This window comes from Salvelinus alpinus, chromosome 23 (assembly GCF_045679555.1).
Source record: "Salvelinus alpinus chromosome 23, SLU_Salpinus.1, whole genome shotgun sequence".
Taxonomy (NCBI): domain Eukaryota; kingdom Metazoa; phylum Chordata; class Actinopteri; order Salmoniformes; family Salmonidae; genus Salvelinus; species Salvelinus alpinus.
The window spans coordinates 10,628,103-10,654,921 of NC_092108.1; the positions used below are offsets into that span (position 1 = coordinate 10,628,103).

Here is a 26,819-nt window from a genome sequence, read left to right on the forward strand (position 1 = left end):
AACTCGTGTGCAAAGCTGTCATCAAGGCAAAGGGTGGCTACTTTGAAGAATCTCAAATATAAAATATATTTTGATATGTTAAACACTTTTTTGGTTACTACATGATTCTATATGTGTTATTTCATAGTTTTGATGTCTTCACTATTATACTACAATGTAGAAAATAGTAAAAATAAAGAAAAACCCTTGAATGAGTAGGTGTTCTAAAACTTTTGACTGGTAGTGTATATATATTTTTTTACAATACAAAACATCCACATACAAACAACAACATACAGCCACAAACATTGACAACATCACCCCTGCCCTGACACACCTGCTCACACCCCCATCTCCACCGCCCCTATCACTCTCCTCCACATGGACTCAAACTGCACCAGGGGGCGGTGGCACCGTAATTGGGGAGGAAGGGGTCATATTAATGTCTGGAACAGAATAAATTGAATGGTATCGAACACATCAAACACATGGTTTCCATGAGTTTTGAGTTATGTTGGATGAGAGAATTATGCTGCGCTCATGTCAAGTCTGATTCAAATTGATTCTGACACTTCCCAAGTGGGATCAAACTTGTGTATTATCTTTCTTCATTAGAAAGTCAAACATTTAAGAATTTCCAAGTTTCCGACATGACGTGAATGCAGCATCACCTCAGGATTTGAAGAAGAAGAAAAACAGGTCTTATGAAACAATGGGAGGCTATTTACTGTCAAATATTTGTGTCATCATGAGAAGCAGTAGCCTACAACTTGGTTGCACTATATACACTCCATAAAAGCAGAAGAAGAAGACTGATCATAGACTTCAGGAAGCAGCAGAGGGAGCACCCCCCAATCGACATCGACGGGACACCAGTGGAGAACGTGGAACGTTTTAAGTTCCTCTGCGTACAACATCACCGACAAACTGAAATGGTCCACCCTCACAGACAGTGTGGTGAAGAAGGCGCAACAGTGCCTCTTCAACCTTAGGAGGCTGAAGAAATTTGGCTTGTCACCTAAAACCCTCACAAACTTTTATAGATGCACAATTGAGAGCATCCTGTCAGGCTGTATCACCACCTGGTACGGCAACTGCACCGCCCACAACCGCAGGGCTCTCCGGAGGGTGGTGCGGTCTGCACAACGCATCACCGGGGGCAAACTACCTGCCCGCCAGGAAACCTACAGAACCCGATGTCACAGGAAGATCAAAAAGATCATCAAGGACAACAACCACCCGAGCCACTGCCTGTTCACCATGTTATCATCCAGAAGGCGAGGTCAGTACAGGTGCATCAAAGCTGGGACTGAGAGACTGAAAAAGAGCTTCAATTTCAAGGCCATCAGACTGTTTAATAGCCATCACTAGCACAGAGAGGCTGCAGCCTACATACACATACTTGAAATCATTGGCCACTTTAATGTCACTTTAATAATGTTTACATATATTGCATTACACATCTCATATATACAATTGAAGTCGGAAGTTTACATACGCCTTAGCCAAATACATTTAAACTCAGCTTTACACAATTCCTGACATTTAATCCTAGTAAAATGTCCCTGTCTTAGGTCAGTTAGGATCGCCACTTTATTTTAAGAATGTGAAATGTCAGAATAATAGTAGAGAGAATTATTTATTTCAGCTTTTATTTATTTCATAACATTCCCAGTGGGTCAGAAGTTCACATACACTCAATTAGTATTTGGTAGCATTGCCTTGAAATTGTTTAACTTGGGTCAAACGTTTTGGGTAGCCTTCCACAAGCTTCCCACAATAAATTGGGTGAATTTTGGCCCATTCCTCCTGACAGAGCTGGTGTAACCGAATCAGGTTTGTAGGCCTCCTTGCTCGCACAAGCTTTTTCAGTTCTGCCCACAGATTTTCTATGGGATTGAGGTCAGGGCTTTGTGATGGCCACTCCAGTACCTTGACTCTGTTGTCCTTAAGCCATTTTGCCACAATTTTGGAAGTATGCTTGGGGTCATTGTCCATTTGGAAGACCCATTTGCGACCAAGCTTTAACTTCCTGACAGATGTCTTGAGATGTTGCTTCAATATATCCACATCATTTCCCCTCCTCATGATGCCATCTATTTTGTGAAGTGCACCAGTCCCTCCTGCAGGAAAGCACCCACACAACGTGATGCTGCCACCCCCGTGCTTCATGGTTATGATGGTGTTCTTCGACTTGCAAGCCTCCCCCTTTTTCATCCAAACATAACGATGGTCATTAATGCCAAACAGTTCCATTTTTGTTTCATCAGACCAGAGGACATTTCTCCAAAAAGTACTATCTTTGTCCCCATGTGCAGTTGCAAACTGTAGTCTGGCTTTTTTATGGCGGTTTTGGAGCAGTGGCTTCTTCCTTGCTGAGCGGCCTTTCAGGTTATGTCCATATAGGACTCGTTTTACTGTGGATATAGATACTTTCTCCTTCCTTAGCGGTATGGCGGCTGCGTGGTCCCATGGTGTTTATACTTTCGTACTATTGTTTGTACAGATGAACGTGGTACCTTCAGGCGTTTGGAAATTGCTCCCAAGGATGAACCAGACTTGTGGTGATCTACAATTTTTCTTCTGAGGTCTTGGCTGATTTCTTTTGATTTTCACATGATGTCAAGCAAAGAGGCACTGAGTTTGAAGGTAGGCCATGAAATACATCCACAGGTACACCTCCAATTGACTCAAATGATGTCATTTAGCCTATCAGAAGCTTCTAAAGCCATGACATCATATTCTGGAATATTCCAAGCTGTTTAAAGGCACAGTCAACTTAGTGTATGTTAACCACTGGGATTGTGATACAATTATTTATATGTGAAATAATCTGTCTGTAAACAATTGTTGGAAAAATTACTTGTGTCATGCACAAAGTAGATGTCCTAACCGACTTGCCAAAACTATAGTTTGTTAACAAGAAATTTGTGGAGTGGTTGAAAAACAAGTTTTAATGACTCCAACCTAAGTGTATGTAAACTTCCGACTTCAACTGTATATATACTGTCATCTATACTATCTACTTGATCTCAGTCTATGCCGCTCTGACATTGCTCGTCCATGTATTTGTCACGCCCTGGCCTTAGTATTCTTTGTTTTCTTTATTATTTTAGTTAGGTCAGGGTGTGACATGGGGAATGTTTGTGTTTTGTCGTTTTGGGTGGTTATATGGTAAAGGGGGTGTTGGGTTTAGTGTATGAGTTTGTGTTGAGTGAATGTTTCTAGGTATGTCTATGGTTGAGTGAATGTTTCTAGGTATGTCTATGGTTGCCTGAGTGGTTCTCAGAGACAGATGTCTTTCATTTGTCTCTGATTGGGAGCCATATTTAAGGCAGCCATAGGCATCATGCATTTGTGGGTAATTGTCTATGTGTAGTGTTTGTGTCAGCACTATTTTTCTATATAGCTTCACGGTCGTCAGTTTGTTATTTTGTTAGTTTGTGTATAGTGCTCGTTTCGTGTTTTTCTCTCTTCTAATAAAAGAAGATGTATTTTTCACACGCTGCGCCTTGGTCCTATCTCTCACCGCAAGACGATCGTGACAGAATTTATATATTATTAATTCTATTCCTTTACTTAGATCTGTGTGTATTGGGTATATGTTGTGAAATTGTTAGATATTACTTTTTAGATATTACTGGACTGTCGGAACTAGAAGCACAAGCATTTCACTACACCTGCAATAACATCTGCTAAACACGTGTATGTCACCAATAAAATTTGATTTGATTTGAAACAGATTGCACGCCATCTTTTTAATCAATAAATGTATCAATAAACATAGACTAAACATATTACAACTAGGCTACATGAGGTAGACGTACAAAGGATGTTATTATGCACCTCTCAATTGCATAATACAGACCTAACCTGACCTTCACCACAGACAGACAGACAGACAGACAGACAGACAGACAGACAGACAGACAGACAGACAGACAGACAGACAGACAGACAGACAGACAGACAGACAGACAGACAGACGTGGCACCACAGGTTCAAAAATGGTGTGTCAAAATTTCTGTGTCTTTTCTGGGGTCTGGAGTTTTTACAAATCTCATGACCTGGTCAGGTAAAACTCTGGGTCCTATTCGTAGGCTTTGATAGGGTCCAATGTTAACTTTTTTGGCTCGATCGGGCCAGTTGATCCTAAACCTACTGGCCCGAACAGAATTTCTACTGGCCGGGACATGGTGTAGTTTTTAAATGCATTGTGGTCATGTTTTCTCTATATATGCAGCTATTTATAGGCTGTATTTGGTTATTATAAGTATTAAAATGCTGTTCACTCCATTCTTTAGAATTGCATTGTATTAATTGTTTACATTTTTGTTTCTAAATTGATTTTGAGAAGATTTTCTTACATCTCAAAATAGGACGCTGCCCCTTTAAGGAAATTGTGTTCTAATGTATACCATATAATTATTGACCTGGGTACAGTACACACCTCTTTCACATCGGTTTACCTCTTACAATGTCATCCTAAACACAACACTCCTTTTGGGGGCCAAACGTTTCACATTAATTTAAAATCAGATATGTGTTAGTGTGAATGTGTATATTCAGTAGCTGACCTGGTTGCATAGAACAGAGCTGAATGTGTTCTGGTATGTAGCCTACATAGCCTAATGTTATGTAACTGCTATTTGGTATTCAAATCAGTAGCCTTTTAGCTGTGTTTACATTGGCTTGCCAGCCAAATCTGTCACTGGTTCAAATAAGTTATCCACAGAGAAAGACTGGCTATATGGCAATTCTGGCAAAACGGCACCCTATTCTCTTATACTGAACTACTTTTGACCAGGGCCCATAGGGATCTGGTCAAAAATAGTGCAATATATAAGGAATAGGGTGCCAGGACTAACATGACTAACCTAAACTGCAGAAGCCTAATAGCTTGACTTGGGTGGTCCAGGAGTGGTACCGACCCAGCTGGTTCTTACATCAGCCTACATCCTTGCATTAACTAACGTGAGAGGAGGAGTAGGCATCTGGCGCCTTCTACTGGCCAAATTGTGAACTGTGAGTTGTATTGTAGCTCATTAGTTACATTGACACGTCTGTTGTGTGTCCTTTCTAGCTCAGTTGGTAGAGCATGGCACTTGTAACGACAAGGCAGTGTGTTTGATTCCCAGCACTGTATGTATGTTTGATTCCCAGCACCATCCATATGTAAAATGTATGAATGCATACAGTTGCTTTGGATAAAAGCGTCTGCTACTTGGCATATATTATTAAATGGCACCCTATTCCCTACACAGTGCACTGCTTCTGACCAGATCCCTATGGGCCCTGGTTAGTCTCATTGTGTTATCATAGCTAATTAGTTATTATGTTACATTTGGGTTGTGTTCATTAGGAACTTTCCTGCTCATGCCTCTGATCTGGTGGACTCACAAAAAACACATGCTTTGTTTGTAAATGTTGGAGTGTGTAAATAAAAAAAGAAAAAGAAAATGGGGCCATCTGATCTCACAAGCTCATATTCTGTTTCACTTCAGGTATCTGAACCCTAGCTGTCTCTGTCTACCCACACATGCAACCCTCACACACACACGCGCACGCACACGCGCACACGCACACACACACACACACACACACACACACACACACACACACACACACACACACACACACACACACACACACACACACACACACACACACACACACACACACACACACACACACACACACACACACACACACACACACACACACACACACACACACACACACACGTTTTGTTCCATCGTGTCCGATGATGACTTTCACTTCTGAGGTAACAGTGAATTCTTTGGTGACTGTAGAGTCCAATCTGAGATCCACAAACGTTATTGCAGGTGGGGCATATGCAGTCTGTGTTGGCGGGGGAAGGCATGGTTGTATGTCTCCTGAGCTGTTTTCACTGTTTCTTTGTGCTCCTCTCCTCCTTCCACCGCTGTACACCGCTCTGGCAGAGCTGCCGCCAGGTGGACCGGTCGGCAGCAGCATTCTCCAGGTCTGTGGGTTTGATGTTGCACTTCTTCAGCAACGTTTTCAGCTGGTCCTTGTAGCGCGGCATCTGCCCCCCTATAGACCCCCGGCCAACATGTAGCTGGCCATACAGGATCTTCCGCGGCAAGCGCTCCTGAGACATTCTAATGCCCACGCCGGCACAGTTGGTGTTGGGTGACCATGGCCTCCATACTCTTGCAGTTGGTCTCAGCAAGTACTTCTGTTTGGGCCACACGGTTACACCAGGTGATTCCCAGGATGCGTTGCAGGCATCTTATGTGTAAATGCTCGAGCTGCTTGTTGTGGCGGCTGTAAGTAACCCAGGCTTCACAGCTGTAAAGAAGTGTGGTGATAGACGGCGACTTTGGTGTGGAGGTGGAGATGCCTGTTTTGGAAGACCCTACGTCTGAGTTTCCCGAAAGCAGCTGATGCTTGCTTAGTCCTGTTTTTAATTTTCGAGGTCGATGCTGCAATTCTCCAAGAGGATGCTGTCCAGCTATTTGAATGATGGGACTATTGCCAGTGATTTATGCTCAATGGCGAAGACAGGCATGGTGGGTGGAGGGCTGGATCTCCATTGTCAGACCACCTCTGTCTTTGGTGGTGTTGATAGACAGTCCCATCCTGCTATAGACCCTCACAGCTGTTACAAGGACGTACTGAAGGTCTTCCGGAGTGTCGGCCACAAGAGCAAAGTCATCAGCATACTGCAGCTCAAGAACCCGCTCCGTCGAAACCTTGGTGGTTGCTTGGAGCCTCCTGATGTTGAATAGGTTTCTATCCAGCCTGAAGTCCACCGCAACCCAACTGCTGTCCTCAAGCTCCTTGTGGAGAAACTGGGTGACACATAGGAAGAAGATGTTAATACAGGTGCCAGCATACACCCCTGCCTCACACCGATGCTTACTCCAAAGGGCACTGACTCCTGCTCTCCTATGGCCAACCGACCCATCATCCCATCATGGAACAGGCAAAGGATGTTGAGTAGAATGCCCCATAGTAGTTCCCTGCTCACAGTGTCGAAGGCCTTGGAGAGGTCGACAAAGGCCATGAAAAAGTCCCGATGTTGTTGACGGCACTTCTCCTGGAGTTGCCGTGTCATGAATATCATGTGGACCGTACTCCTGCTCTTTCTGAAGCCGCATTGTGACTCTGGCAGCAGTTCCTCTGTGATGTTGTTTACCAGCCTTTGTAGCATCACCTTGGCCAGGACCTTGCCGTCAACAGCCAGACGGGATACCCCTCGGTTGTTGCTACAGATGGACTTGTCACCTTTGTTCTTATAGATGGTGACAATGTTTGCATCCCGCCGCTGTTGGGGGATGATCTCCCGGTCCCAAACCTGTTATGGGAATTTTATGAATAATGACTAAATTATGTATACATTTAACGTAGAATTATAACTAACAGAATTATATCCTGTCTGATGAATCATGTTTGTCCATAAGAAAGAGGGACTGTTGGTAGGCAAGGAACTGTGGTAGACAACTTGTGACCACTGTGAAACTGATAACAGGGATGGAAGTCTCCCCACCCAGGGAGGGGAGAGACCTTGGGCTTGTAGTAGATTGTATAACAGGTGGCGGACAATGTATGAGAAGAAGACTTGTGAACTATGTTGCCATTGTATTTGAGAGGAGGAGGGACGTTTATGACGAAATGTGAGGTATATAGACCAATGTACCAGAAATGATAAGCAGAGCTCTCTAAATAAACATTCCTGACAATTGTAGCTGGGCCTCCGCCTGATTCATTTCAATCAGTTTCTTACAAATTCTGGGTTTCAGGCTGAGTAATTAATTGAATTGGGTATTATGAACAACTGAGAACAAAATTCTCGTAACAAAACCTCAGTGATGTACTGTGTGCAGTGATGTACAGTGTGCAGAGGAAGTGAATGCTAATGCAGATGACAGAATAGGAAACGGCATCAAAAGGCTGGAGAGAGCCAACAGATGAATAAAGAGGTAACACTACACTCTGGTGTGTGTGCGTGTGTGCATGAGTGCATGTGGTGCGTGTGTGTGCGTATGTGTGTGCGCCCGTCTGGCCAGTAGCCCTTCCTGTCCGCTGTATTTACGTTTCCCCCTGCATCTTATTCATTCTGTCTTTCACTCGAGAAACACTGGGTCACCCTCTCATTCGTAAGCCAGGGCCTGACTCCCAAATGGCATCCTATTCCCTATATAGTGCACTACTTTGGATAAGATACCTATGGGCACTCACTATATAGGGAAAAGGATGCCATTTGGGATGCAGACAAGAAGAGAAGCTGTATTCCCTTCACGGATGTTTCTCTTGATGTGTTTCCCTCCAACAGGACACTGTGTACAGACACTCTTGGCGGAGAATAAAGGGGCATTGAGGGCACTCTAATGGGTACACCCTAATGTAGTGCACTATACAGAGTGGGAGAAAAAGCTATATCTTAGTTAGTGCACTTTTACAACAAAAACATACAGTACCAGTCAAAAGTTTGGACACAACTACTGATTCAAGGGTTTTTCTTTATTTTTACTATATTGTAGAATAATAGTGAAGACTATGAAATAACACATATGGAATCATGTAGTAACCAAAAAAGTGTTAAGCAAATCAAAATATGTTATATTTGAGATTCTTCAAAGTAGCCACCCTTTGCCTTGATGACAGCTTTGCACACTCTTGGTGTTCCCACATACGCTGAGCACTTGTTCCCACATACGCTGAGCACTTGTTGGCTGCTTTTCCTTCACTCTGCGGTCCTCAATTGGATTGAGGTTGGGTGATTGTGGAGGCCAGGTCATCTGATGCAGCACTCCATCACTCTCCTTCTTGGTCAAATAGCTCTTACACAGCCTGGAGGTGTGTTGGGTCATTGTCCTGTTGAAAAACAAATGATAGTCCCACTAAGCGCAAAACAGATGGGATGGCGTATCACTGCAGAATGCTGTGGTAGCCATGCTGGTTAAGTGTGCCTTGAAGTCTAAATAAATCACAGACAGTGTCACCAGCAAAGCACCCCCACGCCATCACACCTCCTCCTCCATGCTTCATGGTGGGAACTACACACGTGGAGATCATTCGTTCACCTACTATGCATCTCACAAAGACACAGCGGTTGGAACCAAAAATCTCAAATTTGGACTCATCAAACCAAAAGGACAGATTTCCACCGGTCTAATGTCCATTGCTTGTGTTTCTTGGCCCAAGTCAGTCTCTTCTTATTTTTGGTGTCCTTTAGTAGTGGTTTCTTTGCAGCAATTTGACCATGAAGGACTGATTCACGCCGTCTCCTCTGAACAGTTGATGTTGAGGTCACACCTGTTAATTGAAAAATCATTCCAGGTGACTACCTCATGAAGCTGGTTGAGAGAATGCAAAGCTGTCAACAAGGCAAAGGGTGGCTACTTTGAAGAATCTCAATTATAAAATATATTTTGATTTGTTTAACACTTTTTTTGGTTACTACAAGATTCCATATGTGTTATTTCATAGTTTTAATGTCTTCATTCACTATTATTCTACAATGTAGAAAATAGTAAAAATAAAGGAAAAACCCTTGAATGAGTAGGAGTGTCCAAACTTTTGCCTGGCACTGGTAAGTCCATCAGTCTTGTCTTGATTTAGCTGGAGGAAGTTGTGAGCATCAAGTATTTAAATCACTAATACAATAATGTACTGTATATGTGGAGCTAAAATCCTCTGGCGACACAGAAATGTAAAATCAAACGTTGTGGAACACCACATGTAAGGTGTATTTTCGCCGAGTTGGAATTTAAAAAAAATTACCAATTTCTCCAGAATTTTGCTTAAGAATTGAACTTTGGAGTCCGAAAATTGATAAATGCTGAAGAATCAACAACAACAACAAACAACTTTGACTTTCTCCACTTCCGCTCTGCCTTTCTGCAATTTCTGTTTAATTGATTAGTTTCCTCACTCCTCCAAGGCGCTCTCTGTTTGGATGTGTCCTTTTCCATCTTTACCGGAGCTATGGCATCAATGGTTGCCCTTAATTTGCTATTAAAGTTATCAACTAAATCATCACATTATCTATTTCACTTGCTTTGGCAATGTAAACATATGTTTCCCATGCCAATAAAGCCCTTTGTAGAGAGAGAGAGAGAGATGCCTTTGTAGTTTAGAGGGAGAAAAGTTTTGATTCAGTTGATATTACTGTAATAGTACCACCGTACAAGAGTAGATGTGTTGTCATGGAGACGGAATGCATCCTACTGGAAAGGTACTGGTCGGTTACGTGTACACTTCTTCTTTCGGTGAAGTTTTTATTAATAATCTGTTATCTTGATGGTTTGCGTAGATGGTTTGCGCACATTCAGACAGAACGGGAGGAAGAGAAAGAGAGAGCGCGTGTGAGAGTGAGGGAGAGAGTGAAGACAGGGACACAGAGAACATTTTCAATACTGTCATTGTAATTTTGAAGGAGTTTCATAACCAGAGATGTGTAATGAACACTCATTGGAACTCTGCATTGTAGCAGAGCTATTTCTGTGTTTACTTTTTACCTCACTTTGTGTGTGTGGGTGTGCGTTGTGTTCTATGTCGTGTGTATGTGCATTAGTTTAGGTACTGTGTAGAGGGAAGAACATTGTGTGTTTTGTCAGTGGTCTTATTACTATACTGTTGCAGTAGACTAGTCCCTGCCTGGTAACATCAATTATACACATATTGGGGGAAACAGCATGTTAAATAACACATTCAGAATAAGATAAAGAGCAGCATTAAAGTGAAGGCCAATAAAAACCTTCATTTTTCTATCTGTAAAACCCCGATGAAGGCTATGGGCCATTTTAAACATGTTGGTTTTAACAATAAAGAAGAAAATGTTTTATTAAACTTTCTTCTATGAGTTGAGGAATCCCCTCTTCAGTTCAAGAAGGGAAGGTTTGAAAAGTGCACGGAAACCAGTAAGTGAATGTTGGCCTTCCTTGCTAACTCTTATCACCATATCCTGTTTCTAGATAGAAGTTCACTCTTTGTCCACTGAAAGTCCTTCTTGTTGGAATCAACAGTACAGTCGCGTCTTTAAAAAAAAAAGTATTCTAAATAAACTCTTTGTTTTAGCAGAGTATTTCCCTTCATTTAATAGGTCCAGATTCCCTTTAATTTCAGATTTCTAATTGTTTTATCATCTTCTCTACCTCTTCGCTTTGCCTTGCTCAACTTCTGGTCTACGTGCTTTGTGGAAGCAAGTCAGAATGTCAGTGTGCAGGACTCTTTGCCTTTGTCCCAAATGACACCCAATTCCCTATATAGTGCCCTACTTTTGACCAGGGCCTAGAGTGCATAGGGTGCCATTTGGGACGCACAAGTGGAGCCTGCTGATGGGAGGACGGCTCATAATAATGGCTGGAATGGAGTCAATGGAATGGTATCAACTACATTGAAACCACGTCTTTGATGTTTTAGATACCATTCCACTGACTCCATTTCAGCCATTATTATGAGCCATCTTCTTCTCACCAGCCTTCACTGACGCACACCTGGTAACCGGTTTTGATTGAAGGCAGCCCTTTGTGTTTGACCATTGAACCTCTAGTCTCTTGTTTTATCATGAGTGACTTGCAGAGCCAACCATGTCCCTAACTTCAACCTTCTAAATGGTAATTCATTGCAATGCTCTTTTGTTGCTCTTGTAATCTTTAATAGTTTAACTGGCTAACATCTTTACTACAGGATGCTCAAACCTTGTCCACAGTTAATATTTCATGCCTTGTTACTGTGGCAACGTCGTTGCCTAATCTCTCTCTCCTTCCTTCCTGTTTTACTGACAGATGACATCTACTACACTCCTTCTTCCCGAAGCTCCTCCCCTCAGAAGGTGTGTCACTTCCAGATACAGACAGACGTTCTAAAGCCCCTATTGGGGGGCGGCAGCCAAGGCAGAGTGCGCCGGCGGGGGCGGGACTCTGAGGAGGCGTGTTCTGTCTAAGGATGGACGCAGTAATGTACTAATTGAGCACATCAGCGGCCGGTCGGCCCTGTACATGTGCGACCTCTGGACGACCTTCCTGGATATGCAGTGGCACTAGAAGTTCTTCCTCCTCAGGCTTACCTTCACGGGGGCGTGGTTCCTGTTCGGGATTCTGTGGTATCTGGTGGTGTTCGTGCATGGAGATCTGCTGGGTGAGAGGATGGAGACTTACTGCTCAACTGTGTGTGTGTGTGTGTGTGTGTGTGTGTGTGTGTGTGTGTGTGTGTGTGTGTGTGTGTGTGTGTGTGTGTGTGTGTGTGTGTGTGTGTGTGTGTGTGTGTGTGTGTGTGTGTGTGTGTGTGTGTGTGCTTAACTGCCAGCGTAGTCTTTTTGTGTCATTTGCCATCAGGTTCTTACCAACCAACTACGAGCAAAACATTCTCCTGTAATTAGGATTAACTTCATTGGTGCCCGAGAACTTTTGAATGTCCCAGACAAATTTCCCCTTGAGGACAATAGGGAGCCAATTGGGACGCAGTCCCACCGTGACCCCCTAGTGAATGTGACGGGGAAGCTGCTCCAGACGTCTCATACGGAGGGGGAGACGGTGCGTCTGGACCAGCGGAACGTTCCCTTCCAGGTGGACACGTCCAGCAACAGCCCCTTCCTCATACTCCTCCTCACCTTCTATCACATCATAGACGGCAGCAGCCCGCTCAGGACCTGGGCTGCCAAGGGTACGCTACACCTGGTTAGGGCTGTTCCCTTTATAGTGCACTACTTTTAACCAAGGTCAGGGTCAAACGTAGTGTACTACATAAGAAATAGGGTGCTAGTTGGAATGCATCCTAGAAGTGTGTGTCAGGACTTTTTCCTGTCCTGAAATACTTTTCCCTCCCTCCCTGCCCAGGTTGAGGATGGACAGACTGAGTTGCTGGTGATCATGAGCACCACGGTGGAGCCCACCTCTGTCACCTACCAGGTGCACAACTCCTACCTGCCTGATGAGATCCTGTGGGGGTACGAGTCCCCCCCCCCCCCCCCTGGTCTCCCTGTCCCTGTGAGGGAAAGACATGGCCGACATCGCTTTTCTTTGACAGTGGCCAAGACCAAGACCATGCCCCTCTTCAAAATGTCCTGCCCACAGAATTACCATGGCAACGGATGAGGTGGTGGGAGTGGGGTGACACTGATCCATAGAAGATCCGATTAGAGCAGAGTTATATGGAGAGAAGAGAGGAAGGGTGCGGGAGGGTCAGAGACAGTAGGGTCAGAGTCAGTGTCCGCATCAACAATGTCTGAGAGCCTACACACAGACACAAACAGCAGACCTGGGTTCAAATACTATTTGAAATAATCTCAAATACTTAATCTGTGCTTGATTGATCTTTCCTGTCTTAATGGAACCAATAGAATAGTCCCGACATTGGTCAACTCTGCCCATTTGGCACTTCAGGCAGACTCAAGCGAATGCTCAAAAGTATTTGAAAGATTTTAAATCGTTTTTGAACCCAGGTCTGGCATACACTGGATTCTAAACAGGGCAGGGGCGAAAATCTGATATCAACCTTGGAGGGGACAATTACATTACATTTTCTCAAGAGCAATTCCTGAGGGGGACACCAAAAGTAGTGCTGTAACACATAGCCTACGTTGTAATATGTTAAATGTATATTGAGGAACCATAATTCCTACAACTGAATAATTGATAGGTACAGTAGTTAACTGAAGGGTTTAACCAACTTGTTCAAATGTTTAAATCATTATAATACTACTACTAATAATAGTTATAGCAGTGCTCCTTACCAGTCCAGTATGTATGCAGGTATTCGTACTTACAACTAGCAATATCAAGAAAGGCCAGTAGGTAGCAATGGTACTGTACACTGTATGGGTGTAGTTTTCATAAATACAATGAACATGGTGTGATCTCATCTAAAATAATCTCCATTGAGAACCATCACAAAGTTAGTCTCCGTATTGAATTGACCTTTTAATTTGACTTTTTCTGATACATTTATATAGTCATTAAATGTGCCACTGGCCTGAGTCTACTACAATATCTTTACAAGAACAAAAAGCTTAAAATAAGTACAGTTCTAAAAGTAAAATAACTACTTCAATGAAAAACCCAAATAAATCAAACAAAATATCCTTCAGTCAGTGTCTCAACTCTTCAAACAGCAGCTATGGACAAGTATGTCGCACAAAGTATGCAATTTTAAATAAAATAACATGAAATAAATAATTTGTAAGTGTACTGTCGTCTACTGTCATGTACTAAAAACTACTCTCCTCTAGGCTGCTTAGTACCCGCTCATACTGCCCTAGCACAGCTCTAATAGCAGTATTCCGCACAGTCCACCTTGTTGGACATAGGGGTTTCCGGGTGGGCAGATGTGTTTCTTTGGACGTGGCAATTGATTCAAACATGCTCTTAAACTTTCCTGACTAGCCATAGAGGACACCTAACTGATGGACCCAAGAAAGGGATTCCCGGATCAGTGGGGAGGCTGAGCAGCCAGCCTGTGTAATCATATTTACACAGTGTGCTCCACAATGGACATAGAGGGCTAATGGCTGCTGCCTTCTCACAATTGCCTGTGCACCTGTGTATTTTCCTGCCATGTTTGAGGCACCATCGTAACTCTGCCCACGTAAGCCAGACATGGGCAAATTGAGCCTCAACAACACTTCAGTTGCCACTTTCGCAATGCCCTCGCCTGTTGTCTCCGACACCCTGTATAGCCCAATAAACTCCTCGTGAGGGACAAGGTCATGGTCAACATAATGCAAAAAGACACTCTCCTGTTCAGCACCAGAGACATCTTGAGTACCATCAACAATTAATGAAAATTGTACAATCGGAAGAGATCTAATCTCAGCTGCAATGCCTCGAATGACTGTATTGGCCATGATGTTCAGAATTTCATTCTGTGCTTTGGGGCCTCTTGAAACGTCAACACTCTGTTGGCAAGAGTTTGCGGTTCAAAAATTGTGGGTGTGGCTGATATGGTTTTGTGCCATCACTGAGGTAACTGGACAATGCTGTGCCACTGTCCCCTATACTGGTGCTGCTGGCAACAAGGGTGACACCTGGTCCTGCCGTGGCTGTGACATTGTTCTCTGAAGTCTCTCTCCCTGGCTCTTTCCCTTTCACCACCCTCACAGACTCAGTCTGTCTCCTAGAAAAGAAATAAGGTGTTTGCCGTACTCCTAACTACCGGTACCCAAAACTACACAATTAATCACAACAGCAATACCATTGCCATAAACAAATCTTAGTTTAGTCATCAGTTTAAGTTGAGAGCGGGGGTATCCATGGCATTTTCCAATTATGTCCCTATTTTACAAGTAAAAAAAATTGAGAACCTTTCATAATGTTGCCAAACAAAGACTCAACAAACTTACCTGAGACTCCCTGTCTCTGCCAGTCTGTCCCTGCCTATCTGTCCCCAGCTCTGCTGTCTGTGTGCCATCTGTTGCCTGCTCTGCCTAATGACATCATTGTGAAACATTCCATTAGCATTTCACTTCTTTCTTATGAACATTTTATCAACTCGTCTTTGAGATATTAGGCTACTAGAGTTCTTACTTTGCGTTTTGGTGTACTGAAAAATACTCTGATGTCCGTCTTTTTACTTTTTTCTGCCATTTTTCTACCTGGCTGGCTGGCTGGCCGGTCTAGCTGCACACACACACATTTACACAACATATGCTACAACCTTTTCTAATTTTAATATAGTTTGTTTCATATTGGCTGGCTTCCAACAATAGCTGAATTTGTAAAGCTAGCGAGCACCAACTCCGTTTCTGTGGTGTTTGCTATAATCTTAAAAAAAAAAAAGGTGAAATAAAATAAATTTAAAAAAGTTCACTAGCGACAATTTAGCTTTTGCAACGAGACCATTAAATATATTTAAGACAATGGTATAAGAGAGTGTAGTTCTGTTCAGTTTGGACTTCAGTTTATCGCTAACCTTATCACAGGGACTTTGAAGCACTACAGCTGCATGCTGATCTTGGAATAAACTGACGATAGCAAAGATTCCATCTTTGACGACGCCACATTAATGGAATAGGTACTAGCTAGCTTGCTAGTTAATGTTTGCTTTATTTTGCGCGCTAGCTCTGCAAATTCAGCTAGTGTGTGAACCCTGCCAACATAAAAATGTAAACATTGCTATGGCGCGATTGACTGGATTAACCTCACGTCAGTTACGTACATGTGCCTTTCAGACAGTAGATACGAACCCTCTATTACCTTGCCAGCTAAAGAACTGGCAGTGGATCAAACCATTGTGAGGCAAAGGGCGGGGTGGTCGCAATCTTTTGAAACTTAAAAAGGCGCTATTAAGTGTCTATAATCAGCACAACTGCTTTCATTGCGTATTATTAATATTATTGAAATTACATAGTTATGTTTACAGTGATAGATTGGGGGGGACAAATCATATTTTCCCCAGGATGGGGGGGTCGTGTCCCCCCCGTCCCCCCTGGGATTTCCGCCTATGAAACAGGGTCTGTTACCGTTTACTACAACTATTCAAATGATGAATTCATTACTTGTTGTTAATTTACATGATTTTGGTACATAGAGAGAGATGTAAAGGAGTTCAGTGTGTTGGGGATGGAGGAGGCCATGGAAGGGCCCTGAATGCTTCCGCTGTGTCCCAAATCGCATCCAATTCCCTTTATAGAGCTCCATGGGCCCTGGTCAAAAGTAGTGCACTTTATAGGGAATAGGGTGCCAGTTGGGATGCATCTAGTCTTTCTTCTGGATCAGCTTCACTCAGTGTGCTGGACATCTGTCCGTCCATACACTTTCAAGACATATACATATGTAACACAATAGATTTCATGATTATGATTTTGTTATTGTTGTTATGTGCCAATGTACTGTAGAATATGCTAGCTAAAGCACTGGTCTTTGACTGGAAATGAAGAAGACAGGAGAAGTTGCTAATTTAAGTTGCTGTGTATAGGTGTCTGTCTGCATTGTCTGCACAGATGTATCTGTTACTGTTGATACAGAGGACCGCAGTTAGCAATTCATTAAGTAGCTTAGCAACTTAGGAACTTTTGTAGCACTCATTACTGGATTGAATATAGAATTGTGATTTTAAACTTACTAAAAGCACTTTAACAATGAAGGAAAGGTTTTAATGATGCTTTCTATTCATATTATATGTGATTGTGTATGATTGTGATATAACGATTTTGGATGATTTGTCTCTTTAGTCGGTTTGTTTTTGTGGCTGTAAGCACATTTTGTATTGTCACATACACTTTTAGCAGATGTTATTGCGGGTGTAGCGAAATGCTTGCATTTATAGGAAATAATAATAATATTGTTCTAATATTGTTCAAGGAGAGCTATTTGGAGGAATCAACGGTAGCAGAAAGATGCGTTCTAGGTCTATTCTATGTTGTAGGTCACAGCTCTGTCTTAAACCAGAGATCCTTTAGACTTAAATAGCACCCTATTCCCTATTTAGTGCCCTACTTTTGAACAGGGTCCTTCGGGTTGTGGTTAAAGGTAGTGCACTACATAGGGAATAGGGTGCCATTTGGGATACACCCCAGTGACTCTTACAAGTACACACTGCTATTTCTGCCTCTGGTGGTAACCATGGTTTTCATGTGTCAAGTTAGTTGGGGAACTTCCTGTCGGGTAAACTGAGTTGAAAGAGATGTGTCAGGGCTGGATGAGTGTCAGCACTTGAGAGACATGTGAAGATATGTGTGTGAAGAGATGTGGCTTTGGATATTAACCTATTATTGGTAAAACGCTATGCATGAAGCCTTTTTAGTCATAAGAGTCACACGTAGTCGACAGGAACTCAGCAAAAAATGAAACGTCCTCTCACTGTCAACTGCGTGTATTTTCAGCAAACTTAACATGTGTAAATATTTGTATGAACATAACAAGATTCAACAACTGAGACATAAACTGAACAAGTTCCACAGACATGTGACGAACAGAAATGGAATAATGTGTCCCTGACCAAAGGGGGGGCGGGGGGGGGGGGGTGTCAAAATCAAAAGTAACAGTCAGTATCTGGTGTGGCCACCAACAGCATTAAGTACTGCAGTGCATCTCCTCCTCATGGACTGCACCAGATTTGCCAGTTCTTGCTGTGAGATGTTACCCCACTCTTCCACCAAGACTCTTCCGTGGCCTCCAACTGCTCTTAAACGCAAGTAAAACTAAATGCATGCTATTCAGCCGATCACTGCCCGCACCTGCTCGCCTTAGAATACGTGCTCTGACTTAAAATACGTGGACAACTACAAATACCTAGGTGTCTGGTTAGACTTTAAACTCTCCTTCCAGACTCACATTAAGCATCTCCAATCCAAAATTAAATCTAGAATCGGCTTCCTATATCGCAACAAAGCATCCTTCACTCATGCTGCCAAACATACCCTCGTAAAACTGACCATCCTACCGATCCTCGACTTCGGTGATGTCATCTATAAAATAGCCTCCAACACTCTACTCAACAAACTGTATGCAGTCTATCACAGTGCCATCCGTTTTGTCACCAAAGCCCAATACACTACCCACCATTCCGACCTGTACGCTCTCGTTGGTTGGTCCTTGCTTCATACTAGTAGCCAAACCCACTGGCTACAGGTTATCTACAAGTCTCTGCTAGGCAAAGCCCCCTTATCTCAGCTCACTGGTCACCATAGCAGCACCCACTCATAGCATGCGCTCCAGCAGGTATATCTCACTGGTCACCCCCAAAGCCAATTCCTCCTTTGGTCGTCTTTCCTTTCAGTTCTCTGATGCCAATGACTGGAACAAACTGCAAAAATCTCTGAAGCTGGAAACACTTATCTCCCTCACTAGCTTTAAGCACCAGCTGTCAGAGCAGCTCACAGATTACTGCACCTGTACATAGCCCATCTATAATTTAGCCCAAACAACTACCTCTTCCCCTACTGTATTTATTTATTTATTTTGCTCCTTTGCACCCCATTATTTCTACTTTGCACATTCTTCCACTGCAAATCTACCATTCCAGTGTTTTACTTGCTATATTGTATTTACCTCGCCACCATGGCCTTTTTTTGCCTTTACCTCCCTTATCTCACCTCATTTTCTTACATTGTATATAGACTTATTTTTCTACTGTTTTATTGACTGTATGTTTTGTTTATTCCATGTGTAACTCTGTGTTGTTATATGTGTCGAATTGCTATGCTTTAATCTTGGCCAGGTCGCAGTTGCAAATGAGAACTTGTTCTCAACTAGCCTACCTGGTTAAATAAAGGTTAAATAAAAAAATATTAAATAAATAAATAAAAGGCACCTGCAAGTTCATGGACATTTCTGGGGGGAATGGCCCTAGCTCTCACCCTCCGATCCAACAGGTCCCAGGCGTGCTCAATGGGATTGAGATCCGGGCTCTTCGCTGGCCATAGCAGAACACTGACATTCCTATCTTGCAGGAAATCACACACAGAACGAGCAGTATGGCTGATGGCATTGTCATGCTGGAGGGTCATGTCAGGATGAGCCTGCAGGAAGTGTACCACATGAGGGAGGAGGATGTCTTCCCTGTTACGCACAGCGTTGAGATTGCCTGCAATGACAACAAGCTCAGTCTAATGATGCTGTGACACATGGCCCCAGACCATGACGGACCCTCCACCTCCAAATCGATCCCGCTCCAGAGTACAGGCCTTGGTGTAACGCTCATTCATTCGACAATAAACGGGAATCCTACCATCACCCCTGGTGAGACAAAACGCGTGACTTGTCAATGAAGAGCACTTTTTGCCAGTCCTGTCTGGTCCAGCAACGGTGGGTTTGTGCCCATAGTCGACGTTGTTGCCGGTGATGTCTGGTGAGGACCTGGCTTACAACAGGCCTACAAGCCCTCAGTCCAGCCTCTCTCAGCCTATTGCGGACAGTCTGAGTACTGATGGAGGGATTGTGCATTCCTGGTGTTTCTCGGGCAGTTGTTTCCACCCTGTATCTGTCCCGCAGGTGTGATGTTCGGATGTACCGATCCTGTGCAGGTGTTATTTCACGTGGTCTGCCACTGCGAGGACGATCAGCTGTCCGTCCTGTCTCCCTGTAGCGCTGTCTTAGGTGTCTCACAGTACGGACATTGCAATTTATTACCCTGGCCATATCTGCAGTCCTCATGCCTCCTTGCAGCATGCCTAAGGCACATTCACACAGATGAGCAGGGACCCTGGGCATCTTTCTTTTGGTGTTTTTCCAGAGTTAGTAGAAAGGCCTCTTTAGTGTCCTAAGTTTTCATAACTGTGACCTTAATTGCCTACTGTCTGTAAGCTGTTACTGTCTTAACGACCGTTCCACAGGTACATGTTCATTAATTGTTTATGGTTCATTGAACAAGCATAGGCAACAGTGTTTAAACCCTTTACAATGAAGATCTGTGAAGTTATTTGGATTTTTATGAATTATCTTTGAAAGACAGGGTCTTGAAAAAGGGACGTTTATTTTTTTGCTGAGTTTATATGCACACTCACAAGACCATACACTGAGTGTTCAAAACATCAATGGCAACTGCTCTTTCCATGACAGACTGAATGAATTGGCCCATATTTACAAGCTGGGGAGCTAGTTATGCATGTCGGTCTCTACTAAAGGTGTTTGATGCCGCTACTGCTGTTAGCACAAGATTAATTGTTGCAGTAGCTGTTCAGAAGTGAACATTTCATCTATTGATCGACAAAGCTCGCTTAGGGCCCCCAAAATTAGCTTCCTAAAGAGAGTAAGATGTTACAATTCCTGATTATTGTCTGTTAGTCGTTTTCCCCACCGTAGCATATACACTCTCTGGCATGGGGGTCATGGGGTTCATGGGGTTCATGGGGTTCATGGGGGTCATGGGGTTCATGGGGTTCATGGGGGTCATGGGGGTCATGGGGTTCATGGGGTTCATGGGGTTCATGGGGAGGTCCACAGGTGGATGCTGGTCTCATCCAGTTAAATACTACTTGAGTAAAAGTGTAAAAATATTTGGTTTTAAATGTATTTAAGTACAGTGGTGGAAAAAGTACTCAACTGTCATAGTAAAAGTAAATGCGATACATCAAATTCCTGATATTAAGCAAACCATCCGGGCAAATGTATATATGTATATATAGTTTAACATTATGGACAGATAAGGGCACACACCAACACTTAGACATAATTTAAAAACACAGTATTTGTGTTTAGTAAGTCAGCCAGTTGGAAGGCAGTAGGGATGACAATGCGTTATATTGATAGGTGCATGAATTTGGCCATATTGCTGTCCTGCATGAGCATTCAAAATGTAACGAGTACTTTTGGGTGTCAGGGAAAATGTATGGAGTAAAAAAATACTTCTTTAGGAATGTAGTGGAGTGAAAGTAAGTGGTCAAAAATATAAAAGTACAGATACCCCCCAAAAAACGACTTAAGTAGTACTTAAAAGTATTCTTACTTTAAGTACTTTACACCACTGTATATAAACACTCGATCACTTTGAATTTAGTGGAGACAATGGGGTGTGGTTATTGTTATAGCCAAACTCCATCACTTTGAGAATGGTGGAGGTGGTAGAGTGTGGCTAGCACTGGGCAATTCTATTATAAAAGAGTGAAGTAGGATGATGGAAAATGATTCATTCTTATGGATGCTGCTAGACTATTTTACTTACAAGCTGGGCAGCTAGTTATGCATGTCGGTCTTTACTAAAGGGGTTTGATGTTGCTACTGTCTTGGTGCACTGCCGTTAGCACAAGATGAATTGTTGCAGTAGAAGTGAAAATTGTATCTATTGATTGACAAAGCTCGCAAAGTCTGCTCCCTAAAGAGAGTAAGATGACGTAAAATGTTCTGATTATTGTCTGTTAGTCGTTTTCCACACCATAGCATATCCTATAAATCAACCACATAACAATCAAACAAATATGTACAAATTTGATCTTCAGAGTCGCTATGTAAATACTGTGAAATCATCACATCCTGAAATCAACAGTTTTCACATAGTTTACTTAACATTAATATTACTGTAAATTACTGTAATAAGGGTAATCCTGCAGTAGGAGCAGTAAGAGTATGTTTATTTAGCTTTCCCCAAATCAGGACAATTATGATGATGGCACCGCCACAGACAGTGACAATGACTTTACATAACCCAAACAGAAGCCATGGATTACAGGCAACATCCGCACTGAGCTAAACGGTAGAGCTGCCGCATTCAAGGTGCGGGACTCTAACCCGGAAGCTTATAAGAAATCCTGCGATGCCCTCCGACGAACCATCAAACAGGCAAAGCGCCAATACAGGACTACGATTGAATAGTACTACACCGGCTCCGACGCTCGTCGGTTGTGGCAGGGCCTGCAAAATATTACAGACTACAAAGGGAAGCCCAGCCGCGAGCTGCCCAGTGACACGAGCTAAATCACCTCTATGCTCGCTTCCAGGCAAGCAACACTGAGGCATGCATGAGAGCATCAGCTGTTCCGTACGACTGTGTGATCCCGCTCTCCATACCCGACGTGAGTAAGACCTTTAAACAGGTCAACACTCAAAAGGCCGCTGGGCCAGACGGATTACCAGGACAAGTGCTCCCGGCATGTGCTGACCAACTGGCAGGTGTCTTCACTGATATTTTCAACACGTCTCGGAGTCTGTAATACCAACATGTTTCAAGCAGACCACCATAGTCCCTGTGCCCAAGAACACTAAGGTAACCTGCCTAAATGACTACAGATCCGTAGCACTCATAGCCATGAAGTGCTTTGCAAGGCTGGTAATGGCTCACATGAACACCATTATCCCACAAACCCTAGACCCACTCCAATTTGCATACCGCTCAAACAGATCCACAGATGATGCAATCTCTATTGCACTCCACACTGCCCTTTCCAACCTGGACAAAAGGAACACCTATGTGAGAATGCTATTCATTTACTACAGCTCAGCGTTCAACACCATAGTGCCCTCAAAGCTCATCACTAAGCTTAGGATCCTGGGACTAAACACCTCCCTCTGCAACTGGATCCTGGACTTCCTGACGGGCAATGGAGCCCCTCAGGGGTGCGTGCTCAGCCCCCTCCTGTACTCCCTGTTCACCCACAACTGCATGGCCAGGCACGACTCCAACACCATCATTAAGTTTGCAGGTGACGCAACAGTGGTGGGCCTGATCACCGACAACAACGAGACCGCCTATAGGGAGGAGGTCAGAGACCTGGCCAGGTGGTGCCAGAACAACAACCTATCCCTCAATGTAATCAAGACAAAGGAGATGATCGTGGACTGCAGGAAAAGGAGGACCAAGAACGCCCCCATTCTCATCGACGGGGCTCTAGTGGAGCCAACAAACTAGAATGGTCCAAACACACCAAGACAGTCGTGAAGAGGGCACGACAAAGCCTATTCCCCCTCAGGAAACTAAAAAGATTTGGCATGGGTCCTCAGATCCTCAAAAGGTTCTACAGCTGCAACATTGAGAGCATCCTGACTGGTTGCATCACTCCCTGGTACGGCAACTACTAGGCCTCCGACAGCAAGGCACTACAGAGGGTAGTGCGTACGGCCCAGTACATCACTGGGACCTCTATACCAGGCGGTGTCAGAGGAAGGCCCTAAAAATTGTCAAAGACCACAGCCACCCTAGTCATAGAGTGTTCTCTCTGCTACCGCATGGCAAGCGGTACCGGAGCGCCAAGTCTAAGATCAAAAGGCTTCTCAACAGCTTTTACCCCTAAGCCATAAGACTCCTGAACATCAAATGGCTACCTTGCATTGTGTCCAAGCCTTCCCATTTTTCCTCCTAACATAACAATGGTCAATCTGTTCTATTTTTGTTTCATCAGAGCAGAGGACATTTCCCAAAAAAGTACTATCTTTGTCCCCATGTGCAGTTGCAAACCGTAGTCTGGCTTTTTTATGGCGGATTTGGAGCAGTGGCTTCTTCCTTGCTGAGCGGCCTTTCAGGTTATGTCGATATAGGACTCGTTTTACTGTGGATATAGATACCTTTGTACCCGTTTCCTCCAGCATGTTCACAAGGTCCTTTGCTGTTGTTCTGGGATTGATTTGCACTTTTCGCATCTAAGTACGTTTATTTCTAGGAGACAGAACACGTCTCCTTCCTGAGCGGTATGACGGCTGCGTGGTCCCATGGTGTTTATATTTGCGTACTATTGTTTGTACAGATGAACGTGGTACTGTCAGGTGTTTGGAAATTGCTCCCAAGGATGAACCAGACTTGTCGGAGGTCTCCAATTTTTTTTCTGAGGTCTTGGCTGATTTTCTTTTGATTTTCCCATGATGTCAAGCAAAGAGGCACTGAGTTTGAAGGTAGGCCTTGAAATACATCCACAGGTACACCTCCAATTTACTCAAATGATGTCAATGAGCCTATCAGAAGCTTCTAAAGCCATGACATCATGTTCTGGAATTTTCCAAGCTGTTTAAATGCACTGTCAACTTAGACTTAAACTTCTGACCCACTGGAATTGTGATACAGTGAATTAATCTGTCTTGGGAAAATGACTTGTGTCATGCACAAAGTAGATGTCCTAAGCAACTTGCCAAAACTATAGTTTGTTAACAAGAAATTTGTGGAGTGGTTGAAAAACATTTTTATGACTCCAACCTAAGTGTATGTAAACTTCCGACTTCAACTGTATACTGTAGCTAAGAAAGTAATACTAAGTGTATGTTAGTAGGCCATGTGCCTCACCTTTTTTACCCCTCTTAATTTTGCCTACTGTTCTAACTTGGTGGTGCACATGTAGCCTATAACCTGTTTTAGAGAAATGTAATCATCGAATATTGTAAGAGCTTTCATTGTCTGCTTACATGCCCCCTTTATTTATCCTATGGTTCTGACTTGGTATACAGGGAGAACACTGTTAGAACGGCCCATGTTCTGAACTCTGTCACTGTACATTTCAAAAGTGCTAAACTAATAGTCATACTGACTACGTCCGTCCTAGCTCGCTCATTAATGTCTTAATCGAAATTACGGATTGCCTCATCCGCTTGTCTTCCCCTTATGCCATAGTTTGTACATCTCAATTGTCATTAGAAACCACATTTGTTTAAGCAAGTCAGCCATATCAGCTTATGTTTTTTTTAAGGCAGTAAATGAGGATGATTGAACTGTTTCGCTGACAGACAAAGCTCCGCTGATAGCCAGGTGTAGCAGTGGTAAGATGTTGGGACAGCTTTATGTAGGCACTAACAGTTTGTGGGTACTATCTGTCACCGTTATAGTGCAATTCATGTGTTATGTAGTGTTGTGGCTTTACTGGCATGCATCCCCACTTTTTTGTTTTGTTTGCCCCTCCAAGATTTACACCTATGCCACTGGCAAGGTGTCAGGGTGGGATGTCCTTCAACTTGGAACAGGCAGAGAAATAAACCTCAGTGCTCAAATTCCATTGCTGGTTCAAGTTGTTGAAGCCACAACTACCTTTTATTAATGTGCAATTATTTGGTTTCACATTTTTAAGCTTGGTCAAGTTTACAGTAAGAGTAGAATTACAGCCTCTAATTTTATCTAGTAACACCAACCCCAATGTTGGTGCAACACAAAAGAGGAAGGGAAAGTGGCAAGATAAAGTTAGCTAACATTAGCAAGGTAAACAGACACAGCTTGCAGCTAGCTAGCAAAACAGAGTCAACAGAATGCACAAATAACTTTGCTGGCTAGCAAGCCTAGATTGAACAGAACAGAGCTGGCTGCATTTCCTGTTTTTCAGATGTTGTTAAAATGTCTTGCTTCCAAATGAGTCGGGCAGAACTGTTTTCTCCTGCCAAGCCAATGCAATGAAGTTAAATGCAATCGGGTGCCCACTTTAGTCTCGGAGAACAAACAGGGAAAAATATATTTGCTACATCTCTTTAGCTGGCTAGCAAGTTCACTAATTATTGATTTTTTTAAAAACTGTCCTGGTCTTCACAATTGACACATTGCTGAAACTTCAATTAGTTTGTTTAGTTGTTCATCTAAACAGCCGATAAGCAGGATGAGATTGCCTGATACCTAGCTATCGCCTCCGAAGTGTTAGCTAGCTAGCTTGGCAATGGGCTGATAAACAGCAGTTACTCAATGAAAGTCATTTGAGGAATAAATAAACTTTACATTTCGCAAAGTTATTCCTTATACTTCTGGATTTTAAAAAAATCCCCAGTGGGGACTTCGGTCTGCCATTAATACAGATCATTTTTCAATTTCCGTTGAGCTGCAAGGTGTTAATGGAAAATGAAACATGGGTTGGCTCACAGCCTAAACCTAGCCTTAACCATATACCTTACATTAACCCTAACCATTTTAAAGTTCAACTTCAATGGGGTAGGGATGCCCAAGGTTCCCGGATAGCATGTATCTAAATGGGATTGAGGTGAGACAATTTTGACATCCTGCCTAAAAGGCTGCATCCTTATTGTCGCCAGCTGATGTCGCGTTAAACCATCAATACATACTAATTCACCCGCACAGCTGATCTCAATTGCAACCATTATTGGTCACATTATTGCCACTCACTAAAAGATGATGCCGGAGTCCTGCTTGCAACCAGTCTTACAAGATATGTTCACCCTCTGGTTGGTATTGTCTACTTAGTCCGTTCAGAGTCACGAGCACGATTTATCTATGTGACAAGCATTCCATACAATATAAATAAAAACATCTCGTTAAAAATGGCAAATCTACTATGGCAATTTACCCAACATTTTGTATGAATGGAATAATGTTGGTGTAGCCTACTAACTGTCATTATTTTATTTGTTTCCTATTTATGTTATCCTAAAGTGTCTGGTATGGCCATTTCTTATCAAGATCAGAGTTAAAACAACCCTGGACTGTCTACATTTGAAATTTGTAAACTACATAAAGTCAATCGGGAACTAAGTTATTTGTGTGAGAATGTCGAGGGCCGGAATCAA

The 26,819-nt window shown here is 43.1% G+C and overlaps 1 protein-coding gene across 1 annotated transcript; it reads left to right on the forward strand.

Moving 5' to 3' along the window:
- The first annotated feature begins 11,631 nt into the window (after window positions 1-11,631).
- LOC139550205 (ATP-sensitive inward rectifier potassium channel 1-like) lies at window positions 11,632-14,157 on the forward strand. Its single transcript, XM_071360923.1, has 2 exons — window positions 11,632-12,108; window positions 12,807-14,157. The coding sequence occupies exons 1-2, from the start codon at window positions 12,094-12,096 to the stop codon at window positions 13,062-13,064; spliced, it is 273 nt and encodes a 90-aa protein (XP_071217024.1). The 5' UTR covers window positions 11,632-12,093; the 3' UTR covers window positions 13,065-14,157.
- Window positions 14,158-26,819: the final 12,662 nt, after the last annotated feature.